Consider the following 26,694-nt stretch of genomic DNA (forward strand, 5'->3'; position numbering starts at 1 on the left):
GCTGGTGTGCGGGGGAGTGAGGAGATGATGATGAAAGGGGAGAGAATTGGGGTGGGGATGGGGAGAGAATTGGGGTGGGGATGGGGAGAGAATGTCGTGGGGAGAGAGGGTGCTGTGGTGAGGTGATTACCTTGGGGGTGGGCAGGTAGAAAACTGAGATCAGTGTGGATGGGAGGTAGAAAACCAGAGTGTGGGGGGGGGGGAGAGGGTAACCACACGTCGATACTTTTTAAAAGGGTCATTCATGAATAAGTTTGAAATGATAACTACTCGTTTCAGTTTATGGGGAGTAGCGTTGGGTGACAAAGGCCTGACCACCTCTGGAGTCTCATTTTACCAATCAGCTGAAAACCAAGATTCTTCCAAGTGGCGGCAGTGGGCGTCTCTCAAAGTTAACAGGCTGCGAGGCCTGCTGTAGGCCAGCATCGGAAGCCGCAGAAGCCACTGAACAAGCAGTGTCTCTCAGCCAAAAATCTTCCACAGGTAAATGTTTAAAAATATTGTAGTTCAAAATTATTTTTTTTCTTTTTTTTCTTTTTTTCTTTTGGGCCTCCTTATCTCGAGAGACAATGGATACGCGCCTGGAGGTGGTCAGTAGTTCAAAATGCAGCCACAAATTCCGCCTTTCCTTTTTAAAAGTTTGGCTGACATTCTTCAGATCTGGCTAAACGCCAGAGGCGGAAAATACTACATTTCCCAGAACGCCGTGCCTGTTGCTAGGGACTGGTTGCTAAGCTCCAGTTAAACAGAGATTTTCAGTCAGCCTCACAGGTCCTGAAGCAGCAAAGAAAGCATTTGTACCTTCAAGGGAAGGTCGCAAAAACCGACAATTTATACCATTTAAGAACACACAAAGGTAAAGGATCATTGTTAAAATTATTTCAATTTATTGCATATTTACTTTATGCACTTTGTCACACAAGGAGCCAACTGTTAGCCTGTAATTTGTCCTTGAGCCAGTTATTCGATTTAAATAATGTCACCTAGGAAGGTAGCTTGGTCTGAAAGTGCTGGAAAGCTTATAGACTGCACTGAGTTTATTATTGTTTATATTATTTTGTTTGTTAAAAAATGGACAAGGTTCCACAACCAGGAAGAAAATAATGATCAGGTAATTAGATTTTTTGCTTTTGGTTAAGCAATAAATATCGACCAGGAAATTGGGAGAACTGTCCGGCTCTTCAAATAATGCCAGAGGGCCATTTACATCCACCTGACAGGGAAGACAGGGCCTTGGTTTAATATCTCAACCAAAAGACAGCACCTCTCCCTCAGTACTGTACTGGATTGTGAGCCTAGACTATGTGGTCAAGTCTCTGGAATGGAATTTGAACCAACAATCTTCTGTCGCAGAGACAAGAATGCTATCCATTGAACTACAGTTAGTATCTCCCTCCACACGCTGTTGATAGGTACTGATGGAGTTGAATCTGATTGCATGAGCACCAACTGACTTCTGCTACATCATCCTAGAGGCTATTCTTTTCAGTACTGTTCAACCATGAGCAAATCATAGTTGAGTCCTTGCCTGTCTTTACCTCATGTTCACACATGTGCAGGGGAAAAGTCAACAAAACCTATTGAGACTTGTTTATTTAGTTCATATTTTGGATGGCATTTATTGCCCATCCCTAATTTCGCTGAGAAGGTGGTGGTGAACATTCTCCTTGAACCACTGGCATCCATGTAGTGAAGGTACTGCAGTGATGATGTTAGAGGGGGAATTCCAGGAGTTTGACCTAAGCAGCTGAAAGCAGGGCCGCCAATGGTAGAATGATGAAAATCAGCGGTGGAAGAGGCCAGAACTGGAGAAGCACCGAGCTCTTGGAGGGTTGTAGGAAGTTACAGAGATAGGGAGGGGCTGAACACTAAACTGAGAGTGAGGGTGGTTACAGAGATAGGGAGGGCTAAACACTAACCTGAGAGAAAAGATGGATTTCGTCTGTGCATTTCACATAACCACAATTCTAAAGAATGCTTTTACTGCTCTGGCGCACTGAGGTAATCTTTGGCTGCAATCTAAAAATTCTAAGAATTACACAGATATAAAATTTGACCTGACTCCGCTGAAAAGACTTTTGCTGGCTTCCTCTGTAGTGTGTAATGGATTGGCTGTTGGAATCAGAAGAAGATGAAGAGGTCAAAGAAGAAGAAACAGAGCCCAAGTTGACAAAAATCATAGATATTGGCCCAAAAGTAGACCAACTGTAAGTAAGTTTTAATTCTGTTTTCATAACTTATCATGCATGTTTTGGAATACTTTATACCCTGAATAGAAATTCTAAATATAGCCCAAGAACTTCATGATAGAAAACAAGAGATATAAAATATAACAGATGTAATGATGAGCCTAAATAAATCCTTAATATGACCTCAGTTAGAGTACTGAGTGCAGTATTGGGCTGCACACTTTAGGGAGGGTATAATGTAAACCCTCTAAGTGCTGCCTGGTATGAGGAAATAGGAATATGAAGAAAGACATGAAAAACCGGGGCTTTTTTGTTGGAATTAGTGCAATTCTGAAAGAATGGGACTGGATAATTAGAAGCTGCCTGTTTCCAGTATTTGAGGCATCAAGAACAAGGGGGAGCCATAGATACAAGATTAATTGTAAGAGATTTAGAACAGCGGGCAGAGAGTTGTGAGGCTGTGGCATTTACTTCCAGGTTTAGTGGTTGAGGCAGAAACTATGTCAACACTCAAGATTACAATAGATAGGTGGATGAAAGGAAAAGAGTTGAAGGGATAAGGGGCCAGGATAAGTAAATTTGCTTATTACATAGAATTTACAGCACAGAAACCAGCCATTTGGCCCAACTGGATTATGCTTGACATGAGCCTTCCGCCACCCTACTTCATCTAACCGTATCAGTACATCTTTGTAATTTCAGTGGCTTTTTCTATGTATAAATATTATGAATTTTCCATTCTGTGAACACAAAGTCTAACTGGTGGGAACTTTTCAGATATTCTTTGAACTGTAAAAAAAATGTGTCAAACTTACTGACCTCCAGCCCAGTAGAAAAATCTGCCAAAGCTCACTCGCATGGGTGAAATTACATCCATTTTCTCTGAGAATACAGTACACTCTACTTTTAACCTCACTAAAATGATCTGCACCATTTTTCACCTCCGCTCCCACTGCTAAGAAATAAGAGAGACACTCAAACGCTGGTCCCGGTATGGAGAAGATCCACAAAGCTTATCCCTCGTACTAGGTGTCTGAGTTATGTGGAAAGACTAGAGAAAATTGGGCTTTTCATTCTGGAAGGAGGTGTCTGAGAGGCGATACTATCGAGGCATATAAACTTGTTAAGGGTAGAGAAAATGAAAACCCAGATTATTGAATTAAACTGTGAGTAGAACGAGGAGACGATAGTTCAAATGTGTAAAAGATCATCTTAGGATCATTTCACTAAAATGGCAGACAATTTCGAATGGCTAAATTGGTCTTGTCACCACCCAGTAGAGTTATCCAGTGTAGAATACCAATGGAAACTACTTAAAATCAAGATTAAAAAATGTCGAATACAAATAGGTCCCCAAACTCAAAAGAAGGGAGTGCGGTAAAACCAAGGTGGCTGACTGGTAATGTAAAAAGACAAAATAAAATATTAACAGAAATATTTCGATAAATTAAAGTCCTCTATGGGTCAACTAAACAGTTTAGTACAAAGAACAGCTACAGAGAATAAAAGGCTGATATTAGATTAGTTACAGGCTAATTGAAAACAGGATTGTAAATAATTGTGGAGGTAATGGCAAAAGCCTTTTTAAGTTATGTGAAGAGTCAGAGAACCATCAAAGACTGTATTGAGCAACTGGATGAAGTACTCACTGGGTGTGGCATAAATATTAAGTGAGTACTTTGCATTGGTCTTTACTCTTGAAGATGATGCTCAACTATTAGAATTGAATGATTTTTATAATAAAACTAGTAGTATTAAATTGGATGAACATATTGTTTTAGAAAGAATTAAGAACTTGAAATAAATAGAGCAGCTGGGCCAGATGATATCCACCTGAGGGTCCTCAGGGAGATGGACATTCCTGATGGTGGGGGAGTCCAGAACCAGGGGTCATAGTCTAAGGATATGGGGTAAACCTTTCAGGACTGAGATGAGGAGAAATTTCTTCAGCCAGAGAGTGGTGAGCCTGTGGAATTCACTACCACAAAAAGCAGTTGAGGCCAAAACATTGCATGTTTTCAAGAAGAAGTTAGATATAGCTCTTGGGTCTAAAGGGATCAAAGGGGTGAAAGCGGGAACAGATTACTGAGTTGGATGATCAGCCATGATCATAATGAATGGTGGAGCAGGCTCGAAGGGCCGAATGGCTTACTCCTGCTCCTATTTTCTATGTTTCTATGCTAAACAAGTCCCTAGTTCTGACAAAAGGTCATCGACCTTTTTCTCTCTCCACAATGCTACCTGACAGGCTGAGTATTTCCAGCATTTTCTGTTTTTATTTTGGATATTCAGACTAAATCCCAATATAAAACATTTTGCTTATCAAGATAGGCTAAAAGAGTTGGGACTCTACACTTCAGAGACGCGTAGATTTAGGGGTGATCTGATTGAGGTTTATAAGATGATGGAGGGAATAGTTTATGTTCCAGTTGACAGTTTGTTCAATTAAACAGGTTATAGAGGACCAGGAATCATAATTTTAAGTTGTGTAAGGCCAGATCTACGTTAGATGTCAGAGGTGGTTCTTTTCCCAGAAAATAATGGACCTCTGGAAAAGGCAGTGACGCCAATTCACTGAATTCCTTCAAGCGAGTGCGAAGCTTGTTTCCAGTTGGGACGGTTATCACCTCTCACAAAAGGTAGGTATTACGGGGAATTCAGGGCGATATTGATCTCCTGGTCAAGTTTCCATCACTTAAATGGGTCGGAGAGGAATCACCTACATTTTTATTCCCAAATTTTTATCTGTTTTTTCACCTCTCTTAGGAGATCACATGGTTTTGGTTTAGGTGGGGAATGTATATATTTTGATATGCAAGGTATTGCAATTGTGTGGAACAGTTTGGATTACCAAAGGGACTTCACATGTCCTTCATTGTTCATATGTTCGAATATCTGGAAATTCTTCTTCACATAATAATTCCAGATAGAGCACTGGAGCCAAAAACCCTGAAATCATTTAAGAAACAATTGGAATGTACAAAGGAAGGGTGGTAGAATCCCTCTGATGAATGAATTGAGTGCCTTCCTCATCTCTAATTATCTCGCGATCTTTCCAGCTTTTGAGAAAGCTGGTTGTGCAGTCTGACAATTCCCTCCTTTCTCTCTCACTATTTTGTTAAATTCAAATAAAAAAACTGTCATATCTTCCAACTCCCAGTTCTGATGAAGGACAATGCACTTAACTGTAAAACAAGAACAGAAAATGCTGGTCAGGCAGGTTGATGACCTGAAATATTAACTCTGTTTCTCTCTCCACAGATTCTGCCTGACCCCCATCATTTTTCATTTTCATTTAAAATTTCCAGCATTTGCAGTATTTTGCTTTCTTTTGCCAGTAACCATAACTGTTTTTTTCTGTTACTGATGGCCCTGCTACATATTTCCTGTTTTCTGCTTTATTCCATTTCCCTTTTGCCTGATGACCATCATCTCCATTTGCTTTTATTTTGCAGAAGTGTTCATTTGTTGGCAAAATGCTACTGATGTGAGCTTCCTCAATAAGAGTTCATTGAGCGTGCTCACCGAGGGCTATTTTCCAACAGGCAGTGTGTAAGTATAGTTATTACCTGTGACTCAGTAGCACTCTTGCCTCTGAGTCAGAATGTTGTGGATTCAAGTACCATTCCGGGAACTTGAGCATGTAATCTAGGTTGACACTCCCAGTGCAGTACTGAGGGAGTGATGTTGCTGGCTTTTGGATAAGATGTTAAACCAAGGCCCTACCTTATCTTTGAGGTTGACGTGAAAGATCCCAAGAAATTATTTTGAAGACGAGCAGGGCTGTTGTCCCCCGATGTCCTGGCCCATATTTATACCCCAACCAACATCACTGCAACAGATTATCTGGTCATTATCATATTGCTGTTTGTGGGATCTGGCTGTGCATAAATTGGCTGCCAGCAGTGACGATGCTATAAAAGTGCTTCTTTAAAGCACTTTGGAATATCTTGAACAATCCAAGGTTTTCCCCTACTCTGCGTTGAATCAGCTAATCTCTGCTGGGGTGGTGGCAGGAGTGCTTCAAATGGCGTTGGGGTGGGAAAATTAGCCAGCATTCCTGCTCCTGATGGCTTTCCTTCGTGGAAAATGTTTGGATCTTGGGTGAGGGCAGGACTGAACTTGCCTATGATGCTTCCACCGTAGGATAATGTACCAACACCTACTGCAAATGCAATGCTTAAAGAATGGCAATTTGGGCAAGGTTTTGGAGAGCGTTTGGCACCAATGGAATCATATTTCAACATGGCTCAGTACCTTCAGGAGAGTAAAAGGGGAGACAACAATCAATACCTGATGATGATCAGAAGGCTCTAACGTTAGATGGTCTATTTTTATGGTTCTTTTTCTCCAAATCTTCTCCCCTCTTCTCAAAGCAGTAATTCATGCTGGAGTAATGTTCTACCAGTGCCAGCAGTCTACTGGTATCTTGCCCAGTGACCACTTTTTATGTTTGAGATTCTAACCTATAGGATACCACAGCCTGGCTCCAATCCTATTCACAAAGGGTCAGTGAATAACAGTCATGGTCACTAACCTGTCCAAACTGTCTCCTCTTTAGACAATGACACTGAAGCCAATTGAAGCACCCTTTCTGCTGAGAGCAGCTAACTTGGCACAGGTTGTCTCTGGCATCTTCTGGTCTGTATGCTGCCTTTACCATTCTTTGGCCTACTTTATTATATCTCCCTTCACTATTATTATCCCTCTTGAACACATGTACCCATGTGTTGGCCTAGTGGTAGCACTCTGTCTTCTGTATTGGAAGGTTGTGGGTGCATGCCTCACTCCCAATACTTTTAGACTTGGGTGTGCAGGGCACACTATCAAAAGTTACAGATGAGACTAAATTTGGAAGTATTGTGAGGAGGACAGTGATAGACTTCACAAGGACAAAGATAGGCTGGTGGTATGGGCAAACATATGTAGGATGAAATTTAATGCAGAGAACTGTGAAGTGATACATTTTGGTAGGAAAAGTGAGGAAAGGCAATATAAAATAAAGGGCTCTTATATGTTTCGTTCTGTATGCGAGCTACCACTGTACTGGGTCTAGTCAGAGAGGTTCTTAGACTGTAGTAATTAAACATTAATATTTATTTCATAACAATTATATACACTCCACATATGGTCAGGCAGCATCTGTGGAGAGAGAAACAGAGTTAATGTTTCAGATCTGTGACCTTTCATCAGAACTGGCAAAGATTAGAAAATAATTAAGTTGAACAGATTTGACATCTTTGCTGTAAAGGAATAAGATTCCTTCTATTTCTCTGTACAGTACCTCTTGAGTTTGTAGTAAGTAAAATCGCTGTTGATTCTCCTCTTTGTGGAGAATTATTCCTTCTCTGTTTTGGTCTCGTACCCATACCTTTTGCCTTCTGACAACTTTGTTAGGTTTCTGGTATGGTACCTCCGGATTATAGATATGGGGTTGTTTCTTTTGATACGACTGTTCTTTGTCTTGTACTCTCCGATAATCCTTGCTTTGTAACCCTGGAAGTAAATTCTTGGGTAGAATTGGAAGTTGCGTTCAAAATTTTCTTCCTATTAAGAGTTCTGATGGTGCTAATCCGCACAATAATGAAATAGTTCTGTAGGTTAGAAGTGCTAATCGAAAGTCCTGTTTTTTTTGACATTGCTTTAGTGGTTCTGACTGCTTGCTCAGCTTCTCCATTTGATTGTGGATACTTGGGAGAACTTGTTCGACGAACAAATCCCCATTTTTCTGCAAAATACATAAAGTAATCATTTGCAAATTGTGGTCCATTATCGGATACTATCTGATCAGGTATACCATGTGTTGTGAAAATTTCTTGTAATACTCTGACTGCTTCAGTTGTTGTTGTATACATCCGTTTAACCTCGATCCATCTTGACAAGTAATCAACTATAATTAGACAGGATTTCCCATCAAAGAAAAATAAATCCATCGCCAACCGTTCCCACAGTCTTGTTGGGAGTTGGGTTGAAATTAGAGGTTCTCTCTGATCCTGTCTGTGAAGTGCGCATACGTCACAATTCAAAATCAGTTCTTCGATATCCTTCAAGATTCTTGGCCACCACGCGGATGCTTGAGCCCTTGGTCTACATTTATTTATGCCCTTATGACCCTGGTGTATTTCCTCTAAGATGTCTACTCTGAGTGACTCTGGAATCACCAATCTCTCATCATATGCCAATATATCATCCACTATTGCAAAGTGTCTTTTATGTTCGAAGATTTTCATCCTCTCATCCTTGGGACTCTGTTGTGGCCAACCTTGCTCGCAATTTTGGCAGACATAAATGCATTCTTCGTCTTGCCTCTGCACCCGACACATTTGTTGGACTTGCTTCTTCCCAAATTCTCTGTCTGTGTAGAACTCATGCAGGAATTTGCTGCATTTCTCTTTCTCGCTCTGGTAGTCTTTGAGCAGCATGGTGGGCTGTGCTGTGTTGTGCTGGTTCTCTCTCCATTGAGCGGGCTCTCTGGCGGAGTCCAGAAGCTCCACAGTTCTCAGGTTGGGGTGGGGGACTCTCCCTAGACATGTGAACAATTTTGGGAATTCCTCTTGAAAGTGACTCCTTTATTCTTGTTAACTTTTTCTTTCTCTATAAGATGTAGGTCAATACACGCTCGTCTACTTAAGAGTGAGAACTCCTGATTTCTTAGGACATACCGCGTTTCTAATATCTACTTCCCTTTGTACTGAAGTGTTGCTTGTAACTTCCCGTTTACGTCAAGTTCAACCTGGGCCATGTAATTGAGTTTCTGTTAGTTGCAAAAAGTGTGTGGAAAGCCTGATGACACTGGAGCAAGTGTAACAGTCTTGAGTTTGAAATTAGTGATCTACCCATTGACATATGTCTGCGGGCCAAAATGCCTGGTTCGGATCATTGATCTCGCCAAGAAAATATTTTGATTGGTCTGCTGCAGGAGGTTGTTTAACTTTGTTAATCTCTCTAATCTTAAATACTTTTCCTTTAGAGCATAAGGTAGTTGAGATTTTATTTTGACACATCTTACTGTGATGCCCTATTTTTCTGCAGTAAGAGCATTCTACTCTGTTGGCAGGACATTGTTCGCACCTGTGGTTACTTCTGGCACCACATCGCTGGCAGGGTTTAATGGCGTCTTTTGCTCTTCCCCCCCCCCCCCCACTGCAGTGTACCTTTTTTCCTGGTGCCTCTTTTTCAGCCCTTTGGTGAAGGAACTGAAATTATGCAGGATTGGTCTGTTGTTCTTCCTGTCCTCAGCTTGCCTCACTAGCTAAATAGCTTTGTCCAGGGTGAGGTTTTCTTTAGACTGTAAAATGTCTGGTGTGGAATCATCTGTGACACCTACAGTAAAGCCTGGCTACCCGACCCAAACCCGACTAGACCTGACTACGTATGTCGGGTTCGTGTCTGGTCGAAATTCCGAGTCCAGCATTCGGGTTCGGGTCGGGCTGGACACTGCTTCCGGGAAGTCACAGGATCAGGCTTACCATGATTCCCCACAACTCCAGCTGCAGGAATAGACTGCTGCCGGAACAGACGAAGGAGATTCGTGTTGGGCCGGGTTGAGTCAGACGCGAAAAAAAATTGAAAGGCTCCGGCTTGGGTCGGGTTCGGGTTGGCTGTGGTCGGGTCGGGCCCTGGTCGGTTTTAATTTAGTGCACCTTCAGATGGTCCAGCTGAGATCAGATAGCCCAATTTTTCTTCTAGCACGATGCCTTCATAGAATTACTTTAAACTCTTCGAAGGCTTTTTTTTACCTTCGAAGGCGCTTCCTCGATCAACGACACTATGCGTCCTGTGCTTTATAAATAAAGGCATAGAGTACAAAAGCAAGGAGGTTGTGGTGAACGATTATAGAACACTGGTTTGGCCTCAACTGGCGTATTGTGTCCAATTCTGGACACCACATTTTAGAAAGATGTGAAGGCATTAGGGAGGGTGCAGAAAAGAGTTACGAGAATGGTTCCAGGGATGAGGGACTTCAGTTACATGGTAGAAGCTGGGGCTGACCTCTTTAGAGAAGAGAAGGTTGAGATGAGATTTGATAGTCTTTCAAAATCATGAGGGGTCTGGACAGAATAGATATGGAGAAACTGTTCCTATTGGCAGAAGGGTCCAGAACCAGAGGACACCAATTTAAGGTAATTGGCAAAAGAAACAAAGTTGGCATGTGGTTGCAATCTAGAATGCACTGCCTGAGAGTGTGGTGGAGGCATTTCAAATGAGGCCTTCTTAGGGAATTAGATAATTATCTGAAGAGAAAAAATTTGCAGGGCTAATGGGAAAAGGCAGGGGAGCGGGACTAGGGAGTGGCTTTTGCAGAGAGATAGCACATATATGCAGGGCTGAATGGCCTCCTGTGCTGTAATCATTTTATGATCCTATGAACTGCTTATTATCTCATTGCTGTTTGTGGGACCTTGCTGTTGTGTTCATCGGCTGGAAGGCTCTTTTGAACATGCTGAAGATGTGAAAAGCCCTACATAAATGCAAGCTTTCTTTCTTATGTTTTCCTGATATAGGGAATTACTCAAGACAGAGGTAGGCATCTTGAATTACCCAACGTCTTATCAGAAAAACACTACCAAGGAACAGACCATGCTGCAATACGCTGAAAATTTCAGACAACAGTACGTTTATCTGTACCCAGACAGAAAGCCTCTATTTCTCAATCCGCTCAATGAATGTCGTGTTGAGGTATTTATTTTCCTGAGTTTCGTTGGCAGGAAATAAAGATTGGGTAGACTATGATCGATAAGTTTTTAAAAAAAAACATTTTTAGTCTTCAAATAAGTTTAGATTTTCTTTCTTAACTAGAGAACTGCCAAACTTTTGTATTTTTCAATGTTGTTCCCTCTTCTGAAAGCACTGACTTCTCCTGACATATTGCTCACCCAAGTGTCCACACTTCACATGCGAGTCAATACGGTGAGTGTTATTGGAACATTTGACTGTAGGGAGCATCACCACAGAGTCGGATGCTGTCCTCATGTTCATCCACACATGTTATTCGTTAGGTGTCTGTCCTGCTAGGCCCCCACCTGCCAAGAATGAGGCACATTATTTTGGTATGAACATTGATTTTAAATTGTTTCTGGAGCGAGGAAATGACTTGTTAAACAGATCAGCCGTGGCTGGAAAAGACGTTTGCATATTAATAGTGCTTGGAAGGACAAAATATTCCAGAGACTGCTATGGTGGTACAATCCAGCACTGGTTAGACCAGCTGGTCACATGACTAATTGGTTGTTCCAGGGTCTTTTGAACTAGCCACAGAGAGTTTGAATGCAGAAAGGCTGTTTGCTCCTGGACTGAGAAGATCCCTCCTGTCTGCTCCCATCTCTTTCTCACAAGCCTCTGAATCCACTGAAGACACATGAACCCCAAGAGAGAAAAGTCTCCTACAGCGAACAAGGTTTAAGAAGAATACTGGACCCCAACAAAAAGCAAGATCTACCTACAATCAAGGACTCTACAGTAAGCTCGAAGAATCGTAACAAAAACTCTTCAGATATTGCCTCAAACCTTTCCACTTTATTTTTCTTCTCTTTTCTGTCTCTATTTGTAAGTGTGTATCACGTATGCATGGTAGCGTGGGCGTGTCGTGTATCTGTAGGCGTCAACCAAATTAGAGTTTAAGTTGAATAAATTTCAACTTTTCTTTAAATCTGAAAAAGCCTGTTTGTGCTGGTTTCTTTGTCTTATAATTGAAAAGCAGTGAACAAGGATTCACCGAGGGGGAGGTAAAAACACACTGTATTTAAAAATAAAACCCTGTTACGGTAAGACCAGGTGAAGGCTAAGACGGACCCCTAGACACCTTTCTCACCTGGTCCTAACAGTGTCTCTCAATAAAGCTCAAGAATGGAAACTATAGTTGAGCTTTGTTTCTCTCCCAGATGAGCGACATTGAGGCATTTAGTGCACCTTCAGATGGTCCAGCTGAGATCAGATAACTCAACACAGACCTTGGATTGAACCAGGGAGCTATCTATATGGCTGAATAACACAGCCATAATATCAGGGCTGCATTTATCCATCGAACCAGTAGTGAAGTTAAAAATAATGGTTAACAAATGATGTAGCATTTTGCTGTGTACACTGACTATTGATTTCTCCTAGTGTATTATGCATTACCATGTTAACAGGACTTCCTGCTACTGCTTAATGAGGATCTATTCCAGCTTCTCCCAAGGCAAAGCCAGACAAGGAAATTAGCATGATTTGGACAGGGCAGGGAGTATTATCATTCCTTACTTTCTGATGCTTTTCTTACTGATGATGAAAATGACTTGATAACTGGTACCTTCATGTTATAAGACACTAAGGAAAGTGGAAAAATGGCCTTCTGTTTTACTTTGCATGCCCACTTTACATTTTAGAATTAATTATACAGATAAGCCACTCAAACACTGTGAAACTGAGGATGCGCTGTATAATAACAATAGGGGTATTCGTGGCTTGTAGAAGTTAACTTCTAGGTCACTGAATTACAGTGACTGACTGGAGAAGTCAAATTCTGTTATTAAATGGCATTCTAGGGTTTTGATGCTAGAATTGAGGGGTTTTGATAGAGAAAGTAAGGAGAAAATGTTTCCATTGGCATATGTAACCAGAGGACACAAACTTAATGTAATTGGCAAAAGAACCAGAGTTGAGTAGAATTTTTTTTTTAATACAGTGAGTTCTTATCAGCTGGAATGCACTACCTGAAAGGATGGTAGAAGCAGATTCACTCATAATTTTCAAAAGGGAATGGATAAATACTTGAATGGGAAAAGAGTGCAGGGCTAATGAGAAGGAGCAGTTGTGTGGGATTAATTGGCCAGCTCTTTCAAAGGACTGAAAGGCTGAATGGTCTCCTTCTTTGATATATGTTTCTATAATTTTTAACATTAAATAAGGGATTGAATGCTGCAACTTTGTCCATTATTCTGTGAAATTTGCAAATGACTGACCTTTATTTTTTCTACTTTTACCTATTTATGTATTTAATTTTTTATCTCATCAATTTTTAATGATATGAATACACAACAAGATGGCATGCAAGATGTGCCTGTTGGAGGTAAATATTTAGAAGGGCCAGATGAAGACACTGGGGAAGGCATTCCTGGGCTTTAAAACATCTGTGAGAATATCTGAGGATTTGACAGAGCTGTGGGTAGGAGTCCTGGAGTTTGGTAGAATTGCTGTAGGGGGTCCAGACTTTGTAGCTTGTAGAAAAGGCCTTTTGATTTGGCATCACTGTGAAGGGACAACCTGGGATTTGGCAGAATTGTGGAGAGAGAAATTGAGGTTTAGTAAAACTCCAATGGTGAAATTTGGGGTTTGGCTGTCTGGTGGATGCTTAGTGTGTGTTGGTAGTGCAGGAATGGGGAGGCAATGGGCTTGACAGCAGTGGAGGGGTAGTAGTTCTGGCAGTATGATTTGTAGGAGATCATAGCATACATAATTCAGTGTTTTCTGATTAGTTTGTCAATATTTGTCTCTTTAACTGTCTGTTCTCTCTTTATGTTTTGTCTGTGCATCTCACTGCTATCACTAATCAGAATTTATACATTTTCCAGCAATCAATGACATACGGCTGATGATAATCAGACCCTCTGTTTGCTGGGAAGCTTTCAAAATTAAATTCACTTGTTTCTTTTAATTTTGAAAATAACTCAAATTAAGATAAGGTAGGAACTGTACGTGAGCAGTTTCAAATGCTAACTGGGTAGTGGGCATAAAAAATCACCCTGGAGCCACTGGGAGCTGATTGCTACAATTTTGGCCTGCTTTCCTGAGCTGGTGGCAAGGAAACTTTTTCAACGCTAATACAGTTCTTCTTAAAATATACATGTTGGGTTCCAATTACATCTTTCATGATGTGGCCTAAGCAGGAAACAAAAGTGAGTTCCCTACCAGGTGAAACTAAAGCATGGAAGTGGATCAGGAAGAGAAAATGCAAAAAAGCTATCACTTTTTTTTATATCTCTAGCCCATATAGGAAAGCTTAGGCCTCCCCTGCCATTATCTTGGCCCACCCCACACAATTATGGGAACCCCCACAGGATGCTCCAGCAGTTGATTCTGCCACTTGCCTGGTTTCTGTGGGCAGCCTCGGGGATGTGCAAATGTCTGCCACTTCCCACCACTTGCCTGCCTGGAGTGGGTAGTCAGCTGGTGGCATTTAAATGTGGTGCAGCTATTAAATTCCTTGGACCTCATTTTTTTGTCACAGTGGATGTATTTAGAATTGACATGAAAACTCACCTGCCGAATACTAGTTAAAATCGGGACCTATTTCTTTTTCTCTGTTTCTGCCTGTCTCTCTTTGATTCTTTCTCTATTATCCTTTCTCAGTTTGATGGACTTCCTGAAGTTGAAATGCTATTTATAGTTTGAACACACAAGCTACAATACGAGCTGCAAAATTGTGCAGCCTTTCTGGTGCGCTTCTGTTGCGGCTTGCAGGGCGTACAATGCTAGGGCCAGGAATTTGGCCAAGATCCAGTTCCTGCTGGACGTTATGAATGATGTAGCCTCCATCCCTTACTAGTCCAGTAATGCCAGGGGGTCAAGTCTGAGGGTAGAAATTCCCTAACGGGAGTTCCCACACCATGGCCTTCAGCCGAGATCAGGCATAATAGCATATGATTGATGCAGGTATACCTGGTGTCATTCTGTGAACCTGTCAGAAGTTGGGGTGAGGTTGTGAGCCTGGCCTAGGTATCTTAAAATGAGAAACCTTGAAACTGTTGGAGGGAGTTGTAAGGGGGCTACCAAAATGTTTTTCTAGCCGGGAATTTAATACTCATCCTGAGTCAGCCAGCTACTGTTGGGATCTCTGGGTTCTCAGAGGGAGGCACTACAGACATTCCACACTTCGCTGAAGGCTTGCTGTTGGAGGCGCAAACCTCAGCAGGGTCAATCGTGGAGTTGCATGGTGGGTGCAGTCTGTTAGAGAAACCTCCAAGCCTGTTTGTGAAGAAGACACTGAGACTAGGATGCTTTAGGTGGAGATTGTTTATTGCTTGTCACAGAGCTTACTTTTGCACTCGTAACAACACCCACCGCCAGTGCTGGCTGTCTCTTCTTTATATATACACACTTGAATGCAATTAACTAATTAACACCCTAGTATCTTGAACTACTAGGTATTTGTCATCCATTAACAGTACTTCAGACCCTAACACGCTCCAGGGGAAAGAAAACATAGGGATAGGAACAGAAGGAGGCCATTCAGACCCTCAAACCTGTTCCATCATTCCGTTAGATCATGGCTGATCTGCATCTCAACTCCATTTACCTGCCTTCGATCCATATCTCTTGATGCTCATACCTAATAAAAATTTATCAATCTCAGTTTTGAAAATTTCAATTGGCCCAGCATCCACAGACTTTTGGGGGAGTGCTTCCCAATTTCACATCTGAATGGCCTAGCATTAATTTTAAGATTGTGCCCCCTTTTTCTGAATTCCCCCACAAGAGGAAATAGTTTCTTGTGTCTACTCTATCGAATCCTTTAATCATTTCAAACACCTCAATTATATCAACCCTCTGTACACTAATGATACCCAGCTCTATCTTACCACCACCTCTCTCGACTCCTCCACTGTCACGTAATGCTTGTCCAACTGTTTGAGCAGAAATTTCTTCCAACTAAATATTGCGAAGACCAAAGCAATTGTCTTCAGCCCCTCAGAAACTCCATTCCCGAGCCACTGACTCCTATCCCTCTCCCTGGCAACTGTCTGATGCTGAACCAAACTCTTTGGAACCTTAAAGTCATATTTATCCTGAGATGAGCTTCTGACCACCCATCCGCACCATCACTAAGACTGCTTATTTACACCTCCATAACATTGTATGACTACGCCCGTGCCAATGGTGAGTGTTTAAAATTGTGGATGTGCAAGAGGCCAGAACTGGAGGAGCACAGATATCACAGAGGATTGTAGAGCTGGAGGAGGTTACAGAGATAGGGAGGGGCAAGATCATGAACAAGCATGAGAATTTTAAAATCGAGGTGTTGCTTATCCAGCAGTCAATATAGGTCAGCAAGTACAGGGATGAAAGTTGATGGGGCTTGGTGCGAGTTTGGACATGGGCAGCAGAGTTTTAGATGAGCTCAAGTCAATGACGGATGGAAGATGGGAGACTGGCCAGCAGTGCCTTGGAATAGTCAAGTCTAGAAGTAATAAAGGCATGAATGATGGTTTCAGCAGAAGAGCTGGGGCAGAGTTGGGCAATGTTATGGGGCTGGAAATAAGTGGTCTTAGTCATTGTGTAGATATGTGGTCGGAAGCTTATCTCAGTCAAATATGACACTGAGGTTGCAAACAGTCTGATTCAACCTTGTACGGTTGCCACAGAGAGGGATGGATTGTTGGTTAGGGAATAAAGTTTGTAAGTTTAAGAAAAGAGGGAGGGACAAACCAGGAAACTGCAGACATGTCAGTTTAAAGCCAGTAGTAGTGAAGTTACTGGAATCTATCATTAGGGACGGAGTGACTTCGCATTTGAACAAGTATGAGCTGGTCGAAGAGATTCAGCATGGATTTGTGAAGGATAGGTCACGTCTGACTAATCTGGTTAAATTTTTTTTGAGGATGGTGGATAGGGGATGTCTGTGGATGTTACCTGTATGGACTACCAGAAGACATTTGATAAGGTTCTGCACAAAAGATTACAAGACCAAAAGAATATAGAAATAGGAACAGGAGTAGGCCAGAGCCCTTCAAGCTGGCTTCGCAATCCAGTAAGGTCATGGCTGCTCTCCTAATTCAACTCCGCCTTCCCACTCTATGCCCATATTCCTTGATTCCCTTATTATCCAAAAATCATTGACCTTTGTCATGAATATACTCAATGAACGAGTATCCTTAGCTCTCTGGGGTAGAGAATTCCAAAGATTCACATCCCTTTCAGTGAAGAAATTTCTCCTTATCTATGTTTTAAATGGCTGTCCCCTTATTTTAAGACTGTGACCTTTTATTCTAGACTTCCCAGCCAGGGGAAAATTATGATTGGAGCCTCTGCAATTTCCTCACCTGTTTCTTTTGAGCCCCCAGGTGGAAAACATTAAGCCCTGGAAATTTGTTTATTTTAAGTCCATTATTTTCTCCATTACATTTCATAAACTTAGAATAAGGTTTTGGGCTCCTGGGATTGGGGTAATATATTAACCTGAATTGAGGATTAGCTAATGGACAGAAACAGACACAGAAACAGGTTAGGAATAAAACAGGTCATTTTTGATAAGCAGGCTTTAACTAGAGGGATACCACAAGGATCAGTTCTTTGGCCTTAGTTATTTCCTAACTATATCAATGATTTAGATGAGGGGACCAAGTGTAATGTATTCAAGTTTGCTGACAACACAAAATTAGGTGGGAAAGAAAGCTGTGAGGAGCACACAAAGAGACTGCAAAGTGGTCTGGACAGGTTAGGTGAGTGGGCAAGAATATGGTCGATGGAATATAATGTGGGTGTCGTGCAGGCCCCCACCTGTCAAGAATGAGGCACATTAGTTTCGCCACATGGACATTAAATTTCAAATTGTTGCTGGGAAGAAGAGGTCTATTACAAGGAGTTGCAGGCCCCTGGCTGGAAGAACATTTTTACATATTAGCAGACAGTGCTGGAACAAAGGAGCTATTTCCTGCTCCCATACAATACACTGAACTGACCTGGTCAAACCAGTCGCTCACGTGACCACCCTGCTGGCCAACTTGGGGAGTTTTAAATTGTAGCGACAGTGTTTGAACTGGCAGAAAGCTCTTGGCTCCTGAACTGAAAAGGCCTCTCGTGGCTGGCTCACCACAGCCTCTCCTGTCTGCTCCCATCTCTTTCTCACCAGCTTCGGAATCAATTGAAGACACATGAACCCCAAGAGAGAAAAGTGTCCTACAGTGAACAAGGTTTGAAAAGAATACTGGGCCCCAACGAAAAGCAAGATCAACCTACAAAAGGACTCTGCAGTGAGCTCGAAGAACTGTAACAAACTCTTCAGATATTGCCTCAAACCTTTCCACTTTTTTTTCCTACTCTTTCCTGTCTCTATTTGCATGTGCGTATCACGGCTGCATGCTAGCATGGGGCACGGTGTGTATCCATAAGTGTTAACTGAATTAGAGTTTTAAGTTTAATAAAATTTCACTTTTCTTCTTTAAACCTAAGAAAGCCTGTTTGTGCTCATTTGTTCGCCTTACAATTGGAAAGTGGTGAACAAGGATTCAAATCCTTTTAATTTAAAATCAAACCCTACTACAGTAAGACCAGGTGAAGGCTGAGAGGGACCCCTGGACACCTTTCTTATCTGGTCGTAACAGTGGGGAAGTGTCAAATTATTCACTTTGGTAGGTGAGGGACTGGGAAATGTTGGTATTCAAAGGGACCTGTGTGTCCTTGTACATGGATCACAGAAAGGTAACATGCAGTTACAGCAAGAAATTAGGAAAGCAAATGGTATGTTAACCTTTATTACAAAGGAGTTAGAGTGTAAGAGTAAAAAAGACTTGCTGAAAATATATAGGGCTTTGGTGAGACAACACCTGGATTACTGTGTACAGTTATGGTCTCCTTACCCAAGGAAAGATATACTTAGCTTATAAGGAGTGCAATGGACTGATTCTTTGGATGCGGAGATTGCCCTATGTGGAGAGATTGAGTAGACTAGGCCTATATTCCATAGAATTTAGAAGAATGGGAGGATTATTAGCAAAAATGAAAGCACATGGAATTGGAGGGAACCTTGGGAATCAGTAATTGGCTGGGAGGTAGGATCAGAGAATGTGGATTAAGGGAATGTCTGTGATTGATGGGATGTGACAAGTGGTGTTCCTCAGGGATCTCTGCTAGGACTTCAGTTTTGCACCATATTTATCAATGATTTTGATGAAGGAATAGAGAGTTGTATAACCATGTTTGCAGATGACACTAATCATGAAGAACAGTAAGTTGTGTGCAGGAAGTCACAAAGGATCGTAGACAGATTAAGTGAGTGGAAAAAAACTGGCAAATGGAGTTTAATGTGAGGAAAGGGACATCATCCTCATCCTATATAAAAGTTAACTATTTCTAATCCCTATTATTTAACAGTTCTCAAGACTTTTCCATCACTAACAAAGGCTTGTACCACTGCGCACTTAGTTTGCTGTAAAATGTAAAAATGTATATGGCATGACAAATGAAATGGAAGGGTTGCGAGGCAACTCATGATTGTATTGAAGGAAACTGATCACCTTTGCACTGTTTGTATTTTTTGACTTGGTGCCGTTTGAAACTGTTTGGTAAAGTATTTTTTACATATTTTTATGAATAAAGTATATTTTGGAAATAAAAAAAAACATTAGCTTTGCATTTAATTTCAGCACAACTTGTTAAAAATGTGGCCTCCACCATCTCGTGTGGAACTGCCACTGTGCTAAGTGGGATAGATTCAGAACAGGTCTAGTAATTCAAGATTGGACATCCATGAGGTGCTGAGGGCTATCAGCAGCAGAAACTTCATGGCTCCCATCCCACGAATAATTAAACAAACGACGGAGCTCTGTGCCCATAGAGCGGCTGACTCACTGACCAGGCACAGACTGAGCTTTGTGCCCATAGACAGGCTTGAACTCACTGTCCAGAGGCAGACTGAGCTCTCTGATCACATGTAGGTTGAATTCTCTGCCTGGATGGACTGAACTCTGGCCATGTGTTGTCTAAAATCTCTGGTCAGCAGCAGGCTGAAGTCTCTGTGGCCACGAGTATGCTATATTCTCTATCCAAGGTGACCTCAATTCTCTGGCTGTGGGAGGGCAGAACTCAATGTTTTTTGCTTTGCTGACCCAAGGTCCATTTTGACTTCAACGTACAGCAGCAGTCCTTCAGTGTGTGTTGTACATGCCATACCTGGTAGAATGGAAGGAACACAAATCATAAACCAACAAGTGTATGTGATAATGAATGAGTATAAGTCTAAATTTTTTTCTTAATAAGGAATGATGTGGATAAACCAAAAAGTTTTTGTTTTTGTCAACAGAAATTTGTAAGCACAACTCTCCGCCCAACATTGCTGAAGCATGAGGAACTGTACAACTGGGATGGGTGTGCCCAGTTTGTGGCTGACTTTCTGGTAGTGGATTCCTTAGATCCTATCACTGACGTGGTAAGAAATCCCACATTGCAGGAGCAACTGGCTTTCTGGTGAAAGAGTCACCAGTGCTGAAACAGCAGATTTCTCGGAGACACAATTTCCGATAACAGCAACAAGAGCTTGCTTTTTCTGTAGTGCTTCTAACATTTAGAGAGGCACTTCTGAACAAAGAGCACCTGCCAAACAGTAGTTGACTGGGAGGGTAGGGGCACTATAATATGGTTGAATAGAAGGGCCATAAGGAGAATTTTGATGGCATGAAGGCAGGTGACAAGGCGGATGTGCCGGGGAGAGTTCGAGAGGGTGGAGTTACAGTCGCTCCTGAGGGTACAATTGCTGGTGAGGGTGCTGATACAATAGGGAACATCGAGTTAGAAGAGCAGAGGATGCATACAGAATAACTCATTGCCTCCGGTATGCTCCCTTTCCTCTCCCAAAGTCCTTGAATGTTTTGCCACCTCTCAAATCTGTACCCGTCTTTCCCCCAACTCCCTATTTGAACCCCTCCAATCAGATTTCCGACCCTTCTGTAGCACAGGAACAACCCTCATCAAAGTCACAAATGACAACCTATGTGAGTCTGACCATGGTAAACTATCCTCCTTCTTCATTTTCAACAAAATATTGGTTTGAGCAAAGCCATTGACTTCACTCTTCACAACAAAATCTGTTCCCTAGCCATTAACTCCATTTCTCTCCCCAACAACTATCTGCGACTTAACGAAACCGTTTGCAAACTTGGCATTCCATTCTACCTTTAAGGTGGCTTGTGGATCCAGTATCCCTTCCATCACCAAGACTGCTTACATTCACATCTGTAACATCCCCTGACTCCACCCCTGCCTCAGCTTATCTGCTGCTGAACGCCGCATCTGTGCCATTGTTGCTTCTAAACTTGACTATATCAATGTTCTCCTGGCTGGCATCCCAATTCACAACCTCTGCAAACATGAGCTCATCCACAATTCAGCTGCCTGTATCCTAAATCACACCAAGTCCTGTTCACTCATCACCTGAGCTCGCTGACCTACATTGGCTTCTAGTCCGGCAATGACTCTATTTTTAATTTCATCTTTGTTTTCAAATCCTTCAATGGTGTCTCCTTATCTGTAATTTCCTCCAGCCTGACAAATCTCCAAGATCTCTGCAGTCTTCCAATTGTGATCTCCAGTGCATCCCCAATTTTCATGACTTCAGTTGTCTAGATCCTAAGCTCTTCTATTCCTTCCTAAACTTCTGCACTCTTTTCTTTAAAATGCTCCTTAATACTTCTTAGAACAGGGGACCAAAAGCCTTGACTAATATCTCTTTACCTGGCTCGGAGTCACATTTTTTGTTGGGCAACACACCTGTTTAGTGCTTTAGAACATTGTTGTTTATTCCATTTGCATGAATTTTAATGACTCATAGCATTTAAATGAATAGTCCTCATCCAACCTTAACATTTTCCCTCGTTTTCAATGTTAACTACTCTGAAGGTTGTCAGTTGTTAGCCAGTTGGACCAATCACAGCAGCATTTTGAAACCTAGGCCTAAGATTCTGCAGGGATTCTCCCAGTCCACTGTGGTAACCTGCCTCTAGGAAAACAGCAGAGACCTGGTGCAGGTCCTAGGAACATAGGAATTGTAGACAAAAAAGATCAAGGTCCATCTGCTTCACCTTCTATCATCCTGGTAGCCACAAGATATAATGTGAATCAAGTTGTTGACCAATCATAGAAATTAATCTCTTGTCAGTTAGTTTACAACAGACCCAGATTTGACATGATGAAAACCTCACTGGTGGAGAGGAACAGGTATAGGCCATTTAACCCCTCAAGCTTGCTCTGCCATTCAAAGTGATCATGGCTGATCTTTGACCCAACCCCACATACAGCTATTGCTCGATATTCCTTAATACCCTGGTTCACAAAAAAATCTATCAATTGCTATTTGTGGAAGCGAGTTCCAAACTTATACCCTTTGTGTGTAGAAGCCTTTCCTAATTTCACTCCTGAAAGATCTGGCTCTAACATTTAGACTATGCTCCTTCGTCCTAGACTCACCAATCAGCAGAATTAGTTTCTTGCTATCTACCCTATCTGTTCCAGTTAATATCTTGAAAACTTCGATCAAATCACCAGGGAATACAACTCTAGTTCGTGAGATCTCTCCTTGTAATTTAACTTTTGGAGTTCAGGTATTATTCTGGTAAATCTACACTGCACTCCCTCCAAGGCCAATATATCCTTCCTAAGGTGTGGTGCCCAGAGCTGCTCCCAGTACTCCACGTGGTCTAACCTGGGCTTTGTATAACTGAAGCATGACTTCTACCCCCATGTATTCTAATTCTCTAGATTTAAAGGCCATCTTTCCATTAGCCTTTTTGGTTATTTTCTTTACCTGTTCATGACATTTCAATGATCTACATACCTAGACCCCAAGTCTCTTTGGGCTTACAGATGGATCCTCACATGCCATGAAATCAGCTGCCGCAAAAGCAGCAACGTGTGCCAACATGGTGTATTGGGGAACCATTCTTGGTTTAAAAAAAGTTTTAGCACCTTCCCCCCTCCACCCCCATGACATTTTCCTGCCCATCATGGGAGGTTTAATATCGAGGCCACTGTTTCCAGAAATTAGTTTTAAATTTACTCCCCTTCAAGTGCAGGCTCTGTCCTCTGGTTCTACTGTTCTGGACAAGATGAAACAGTTGGTCATGGTCGACATTAGCTTGTTCCTTTAGAACTGTAAAATTAACAATCACCTCGCCCCTTATCCTTCTGTTTACCAGTGAGAACATGCAAAATGGGTGGGTAATTGCTCCTCGTAATCCATGCTGGATCTCGGAGTTCTGCCAGTCCCTCCAAGGGAGTCAAGGTGGGAGACTAGGAGAAGCCCTGCTGAATTACCAGGCCCTAATCTATCGTATTTTAAAGGAGCTGTATTTCAGCACATGGTTGTCCCTGAGAGTTATGGCTCTCTCTGAAATGCATATTAAGGGGATATGGAAAGGAAATATATCACCTGAAATTTGGAAGCATCATGAATTGGGTGCGCTGGCCTTGGCCAATCAGCATTCCTGACATATAATCTTAGGTTCTATGCATCTGAAATATACAAGACCAAAAGAAAAAAGACCATCTCTCAAAAACACCTCAGAGCAATGCATGTACAATGAATTGAAATAGTGACTGTTCCTACACAGGTGAAAACGCCCACCCATTTTGCAGACAGCACAAAAATGAATGACTAATTCATCAGTTTTTATTTGAGCAAGGAAGGTTGGTCTGGATACTAGGAGAACTGCACGCTGTTCTTCAAAAGGGGAGTGGGATCTTTAGCATCTACCTCACAGCATCTCCTCAGTAATATATTTGCAGGGTCCACCTAGATCACATGCTCAGATCCTGGAGTAGGGATTGAACTTGCAATCTTCTGACTAAGGTACATGTGCTGTCAACTGATTCAAGCTGACACAGCTCACCATACCTACAATAATTAAAGAAGGCCAGATTTAGCTTGAAGGCTGAGCATATATTTTCCAATGCTTCCCATTCTTTCTCTTTGCAAAGGACATGGATTTAAGGAGACATCACTCTCCACTAATTTAGCCAAGTAACAACTATTCAAAAGTGAGCCTGAGGAATGAGTTATGGCAAGCAATTTGATTGTGGAGGGCATCATAGCCAAGCACAGTCTTTCACCTTTTCCAGCAGAAGTCACTGGATAGCAATCAGAGGGCTGATTTTTTTCCCCCCTCTGAAACCAATTGCAGCACCCTGGTTTCCAGATCAGGTAACTCAGTACTTAGAGTCATAGAGTTGTACAGCATAGAAACAGGCCCTTCGGCCCACCGTGTCCATGCCAACTTAAAACAGATGACCTGGTCATTCATTTCCTTGTTATTTGTGGGAGCTTGTAACAGTGACTGCACTTCAAAAGTATTACGAAGTACTTTGGGACATCCCAATGTCTGAAATCGATCTATCTGTCCTTCTTTCATTCTTCACAAGCATGGCCAATGTGGCAATTGGTAATGTCAAATTATTGTAGCAATAGCTCAAATTTGTCAACGGTTAGCAGGCTCACTCAGAATCATAAAGGGAAATCAAAGTGGAAAAATTCACAGTGTGCCAATTTTGTTCTGAGTTTGGCATTTATTTTGCTGAATGTCTATACGTCCTGTGTGTTGCCTATGATTCAACTTAGAACTTGCCTGTTTTTAATTTTGACTTTTAGATGTATGCTGAATGTTTATTTTCTTGCCTTCTCTGACAGCCAGATTATTTGTTTTCCTCAACCACCATGCTGAAACGTCAGAAAGGAAACTGCTTTGATTTCAGCAACCTGCTCTGCTCATTATTGATTGGCACGGGATACAATGCATATTGTGTCAGTGGATATGCTGTCAAGGAAATGTGTCTGGTGGACGAAACAAGGGAAATCTGTCCTCTGCTGAAAGAAAATGACAAAGTAAGGAGCAAGTTTTTCCCCATATAAATGTCCCAACCATTGGCTGTGCTGCCAGTGTGGGAAACAGAAAAATGTCACAATGGGCCAGCAGGTGGTAATCTTCTGAGGTTGGGCATGTTTTTGGGACAGTTTGGACACAGCTTTATTCTGTATCAAAACGGTGCTGCACCCAACTGGGTATGTTTGGTGCAACATTGTAACTGAAGCTTTACTCTGTGCTAACCCAGGCTATACCTACCCTTGGAGTGTTTTGATGGGACAGTGTAGAAGGAGCATTACTGTACTACTAACCCATGATGTAATTAACCAGGGAGTGTTTGATGGAACAGTCTCTACTGTCACATACACTTCCGGGACAGTTACAGCAGAGGTTAGTTACAGAGTAATGTTGCCTCTACAATTTTCTTCTGCATCTCTTGACTCAAGAGGGGTTAAAGCAAGTAGATATTCTGCTGTCTATCCAATAGTGTCAGCAGTGGCTCAGTTGGTAGCACTCTTGCCTCTAAGTCAGAAGGTTCTGGGTTTAAGTGCCACTCAGGAGTTGAGCACAAAAATCAAGGCTGACACTCCAGTGCAGTACTGAGGGAGTGCTGTTTTGTCACTAGTGCTGTCTTTTAGGTGAGATGTTAAACTGAGGCCACATCTGCCTGGTCAGGTGGATGTAATAGATCCCATGCACTATTTTGAAGAAGAGCAGGGGAGTTATCCCTGGTGTCCTGGCCAATATTTATCCCTAATCCACATTAAAAATCAGGTTAATCTGGTCATTATCACATTGCTGCTTGTGGGAGTTTTCCATGTGGAAAGTAGCTGCCACATTTCCTACATTAAAGCAATGACTACACTTCAAAAGTACTTCAATGGCTGTAAAGCACTTTGAGACATTTGGTGGTTGTGAAAAGTGGTATATAAATGCAAGTCTTTTTTTTGCTTTCAATAATCTTTGCTGGAAATTGTGCATGCGTAGATATGGGCAAAAACAGGATTGGGTTCACCTGTGATGCCACAGAGTCATAGGGTTATACAACACCGAAACAGGCCCTTCAGCCCACCGTGTCTGTGCTGGCCATCAAGCCTCTTATTCTAATCCCATGTTCCAGCATTTGGCCCGTAGCCTTGTATGCTATGGCGTTTCAAGTGCTCATCTAAAAACTTCTTAAATGTTGTGAGGGTTCCTGCCTCTACCACCTCTTCAGGCAGTGTGTTCCAGATTCCAACCACCCTCTGGGTGAAATTTTTTTTTCCTCAAATCCCCTCTAAACCTCCTGCCCCTTACCTTAAATCTATGCCCCCTGGTTATTGACACCTCCGCTAAGGGAAAAAGTTTTTTCCTATCTACGCCCCTCATAATTTTGTATACCTCAATCAGGTCCCCCCTCAGCCTTTTCTGCTCTAAGGAAAATAACCCTAGTCTATCCGGTCTCTCTTCATAGTTGAAATGCTCCAGCCCAGGCAACATCCTGGTGAATCTCCTCTGCACCCTCTCCAGTGCAATTACATCCTTCCTATAGTGTGGCGACCAGAACTGTACACAGTACTCCAGCTGTGGCCTAACTAGCATTTTATACAGCTCCATCATAACCTCCCTGCTCTTATATTCTATGCCTCGGCTAATAAAGGCAAGTATCCCATATGCCTTCCTAACCACCTTATCTACCTGTGCTGCGGCTTTCAGTGATCTATGAAGATGGACACCAAGGTCCCTGTGATCCTATGTACTTCCTAGGGTCCTACCATCCATTGTATATTCCCTTGCCTTGTTAGTCCTCCCAAAATGCATCACCTCACTTCTCAGGATTAAATTCCATTTTCCACTGCTCTGCCCATCTTACCAACCCATCTATATCGTCCTGTAATCTAAGGCTTTCCTCCTCACTATTTATGACACCACCAATTTTCGTGTCATCTGTGAACTTACTGATCATACCTCCTATATTCACA

General features: G+C 42.0%; 1 protein-coding gene across 3 annotated transcripts in view; it reads left to right on the forward strand.

The window, feature by feature from the left end:
* Window positions 1-219: 219 nt before the first annotated feature.
* The window catches only part of ccdc135 (coiled-coil domain containing 135), a 140,301-nt gene continuing 113,826 nt past the window's right edge, over window positions 220-26,694 (forward strand). For 2 of the 3 annotated variants that reach the window (XM_068039644.1, XM_068039642.1), the window contains exons 1-5: window positions 768-856; window positions 2,098-2,207; window positions 10,694-10,868; window positions 20,185-20,310; window positions 24,559-24,753. In XM_068039644.1, the coding sequence (XP_067895745.1) occupies window positions 2,104-2,207; window positions 10,694-10,868; window positions 20,185-20,310; window positions 24,559-24,753 (600 nt within the window). In that variant the 5' untranslated portion in view covers window positions 768-856; window positions 2,098-2,103. Of the gene's footprint in view, window positions 484-767; window positions 857-2,097; window positions 2,208-10,693; window positions 10,869-20,184; window positions 20,311-24,558; window positions 24,754-26,694 lie in introns of those variants that run through there. The other variant, XM_068039643.1, reaches the window with a different exon arrangement.

The sequence above is a fragment of the Heterodontus francisci genome, chromosome 9 (genome assembly GCF_036365525.1).
Source record: "Heterodontus francisci isolate sHetFra1 chromosome 9, sHetFra1.hap1, whole genome shotgun sequence".
In the NCBI taxonomy this organism is placed as follows: Eukaryota; Metazoa; Chordata; class Chondrichthyes; order Heterodontiformes; family Heterodontidae; genus Heterodontus; species Heterodontus francisci.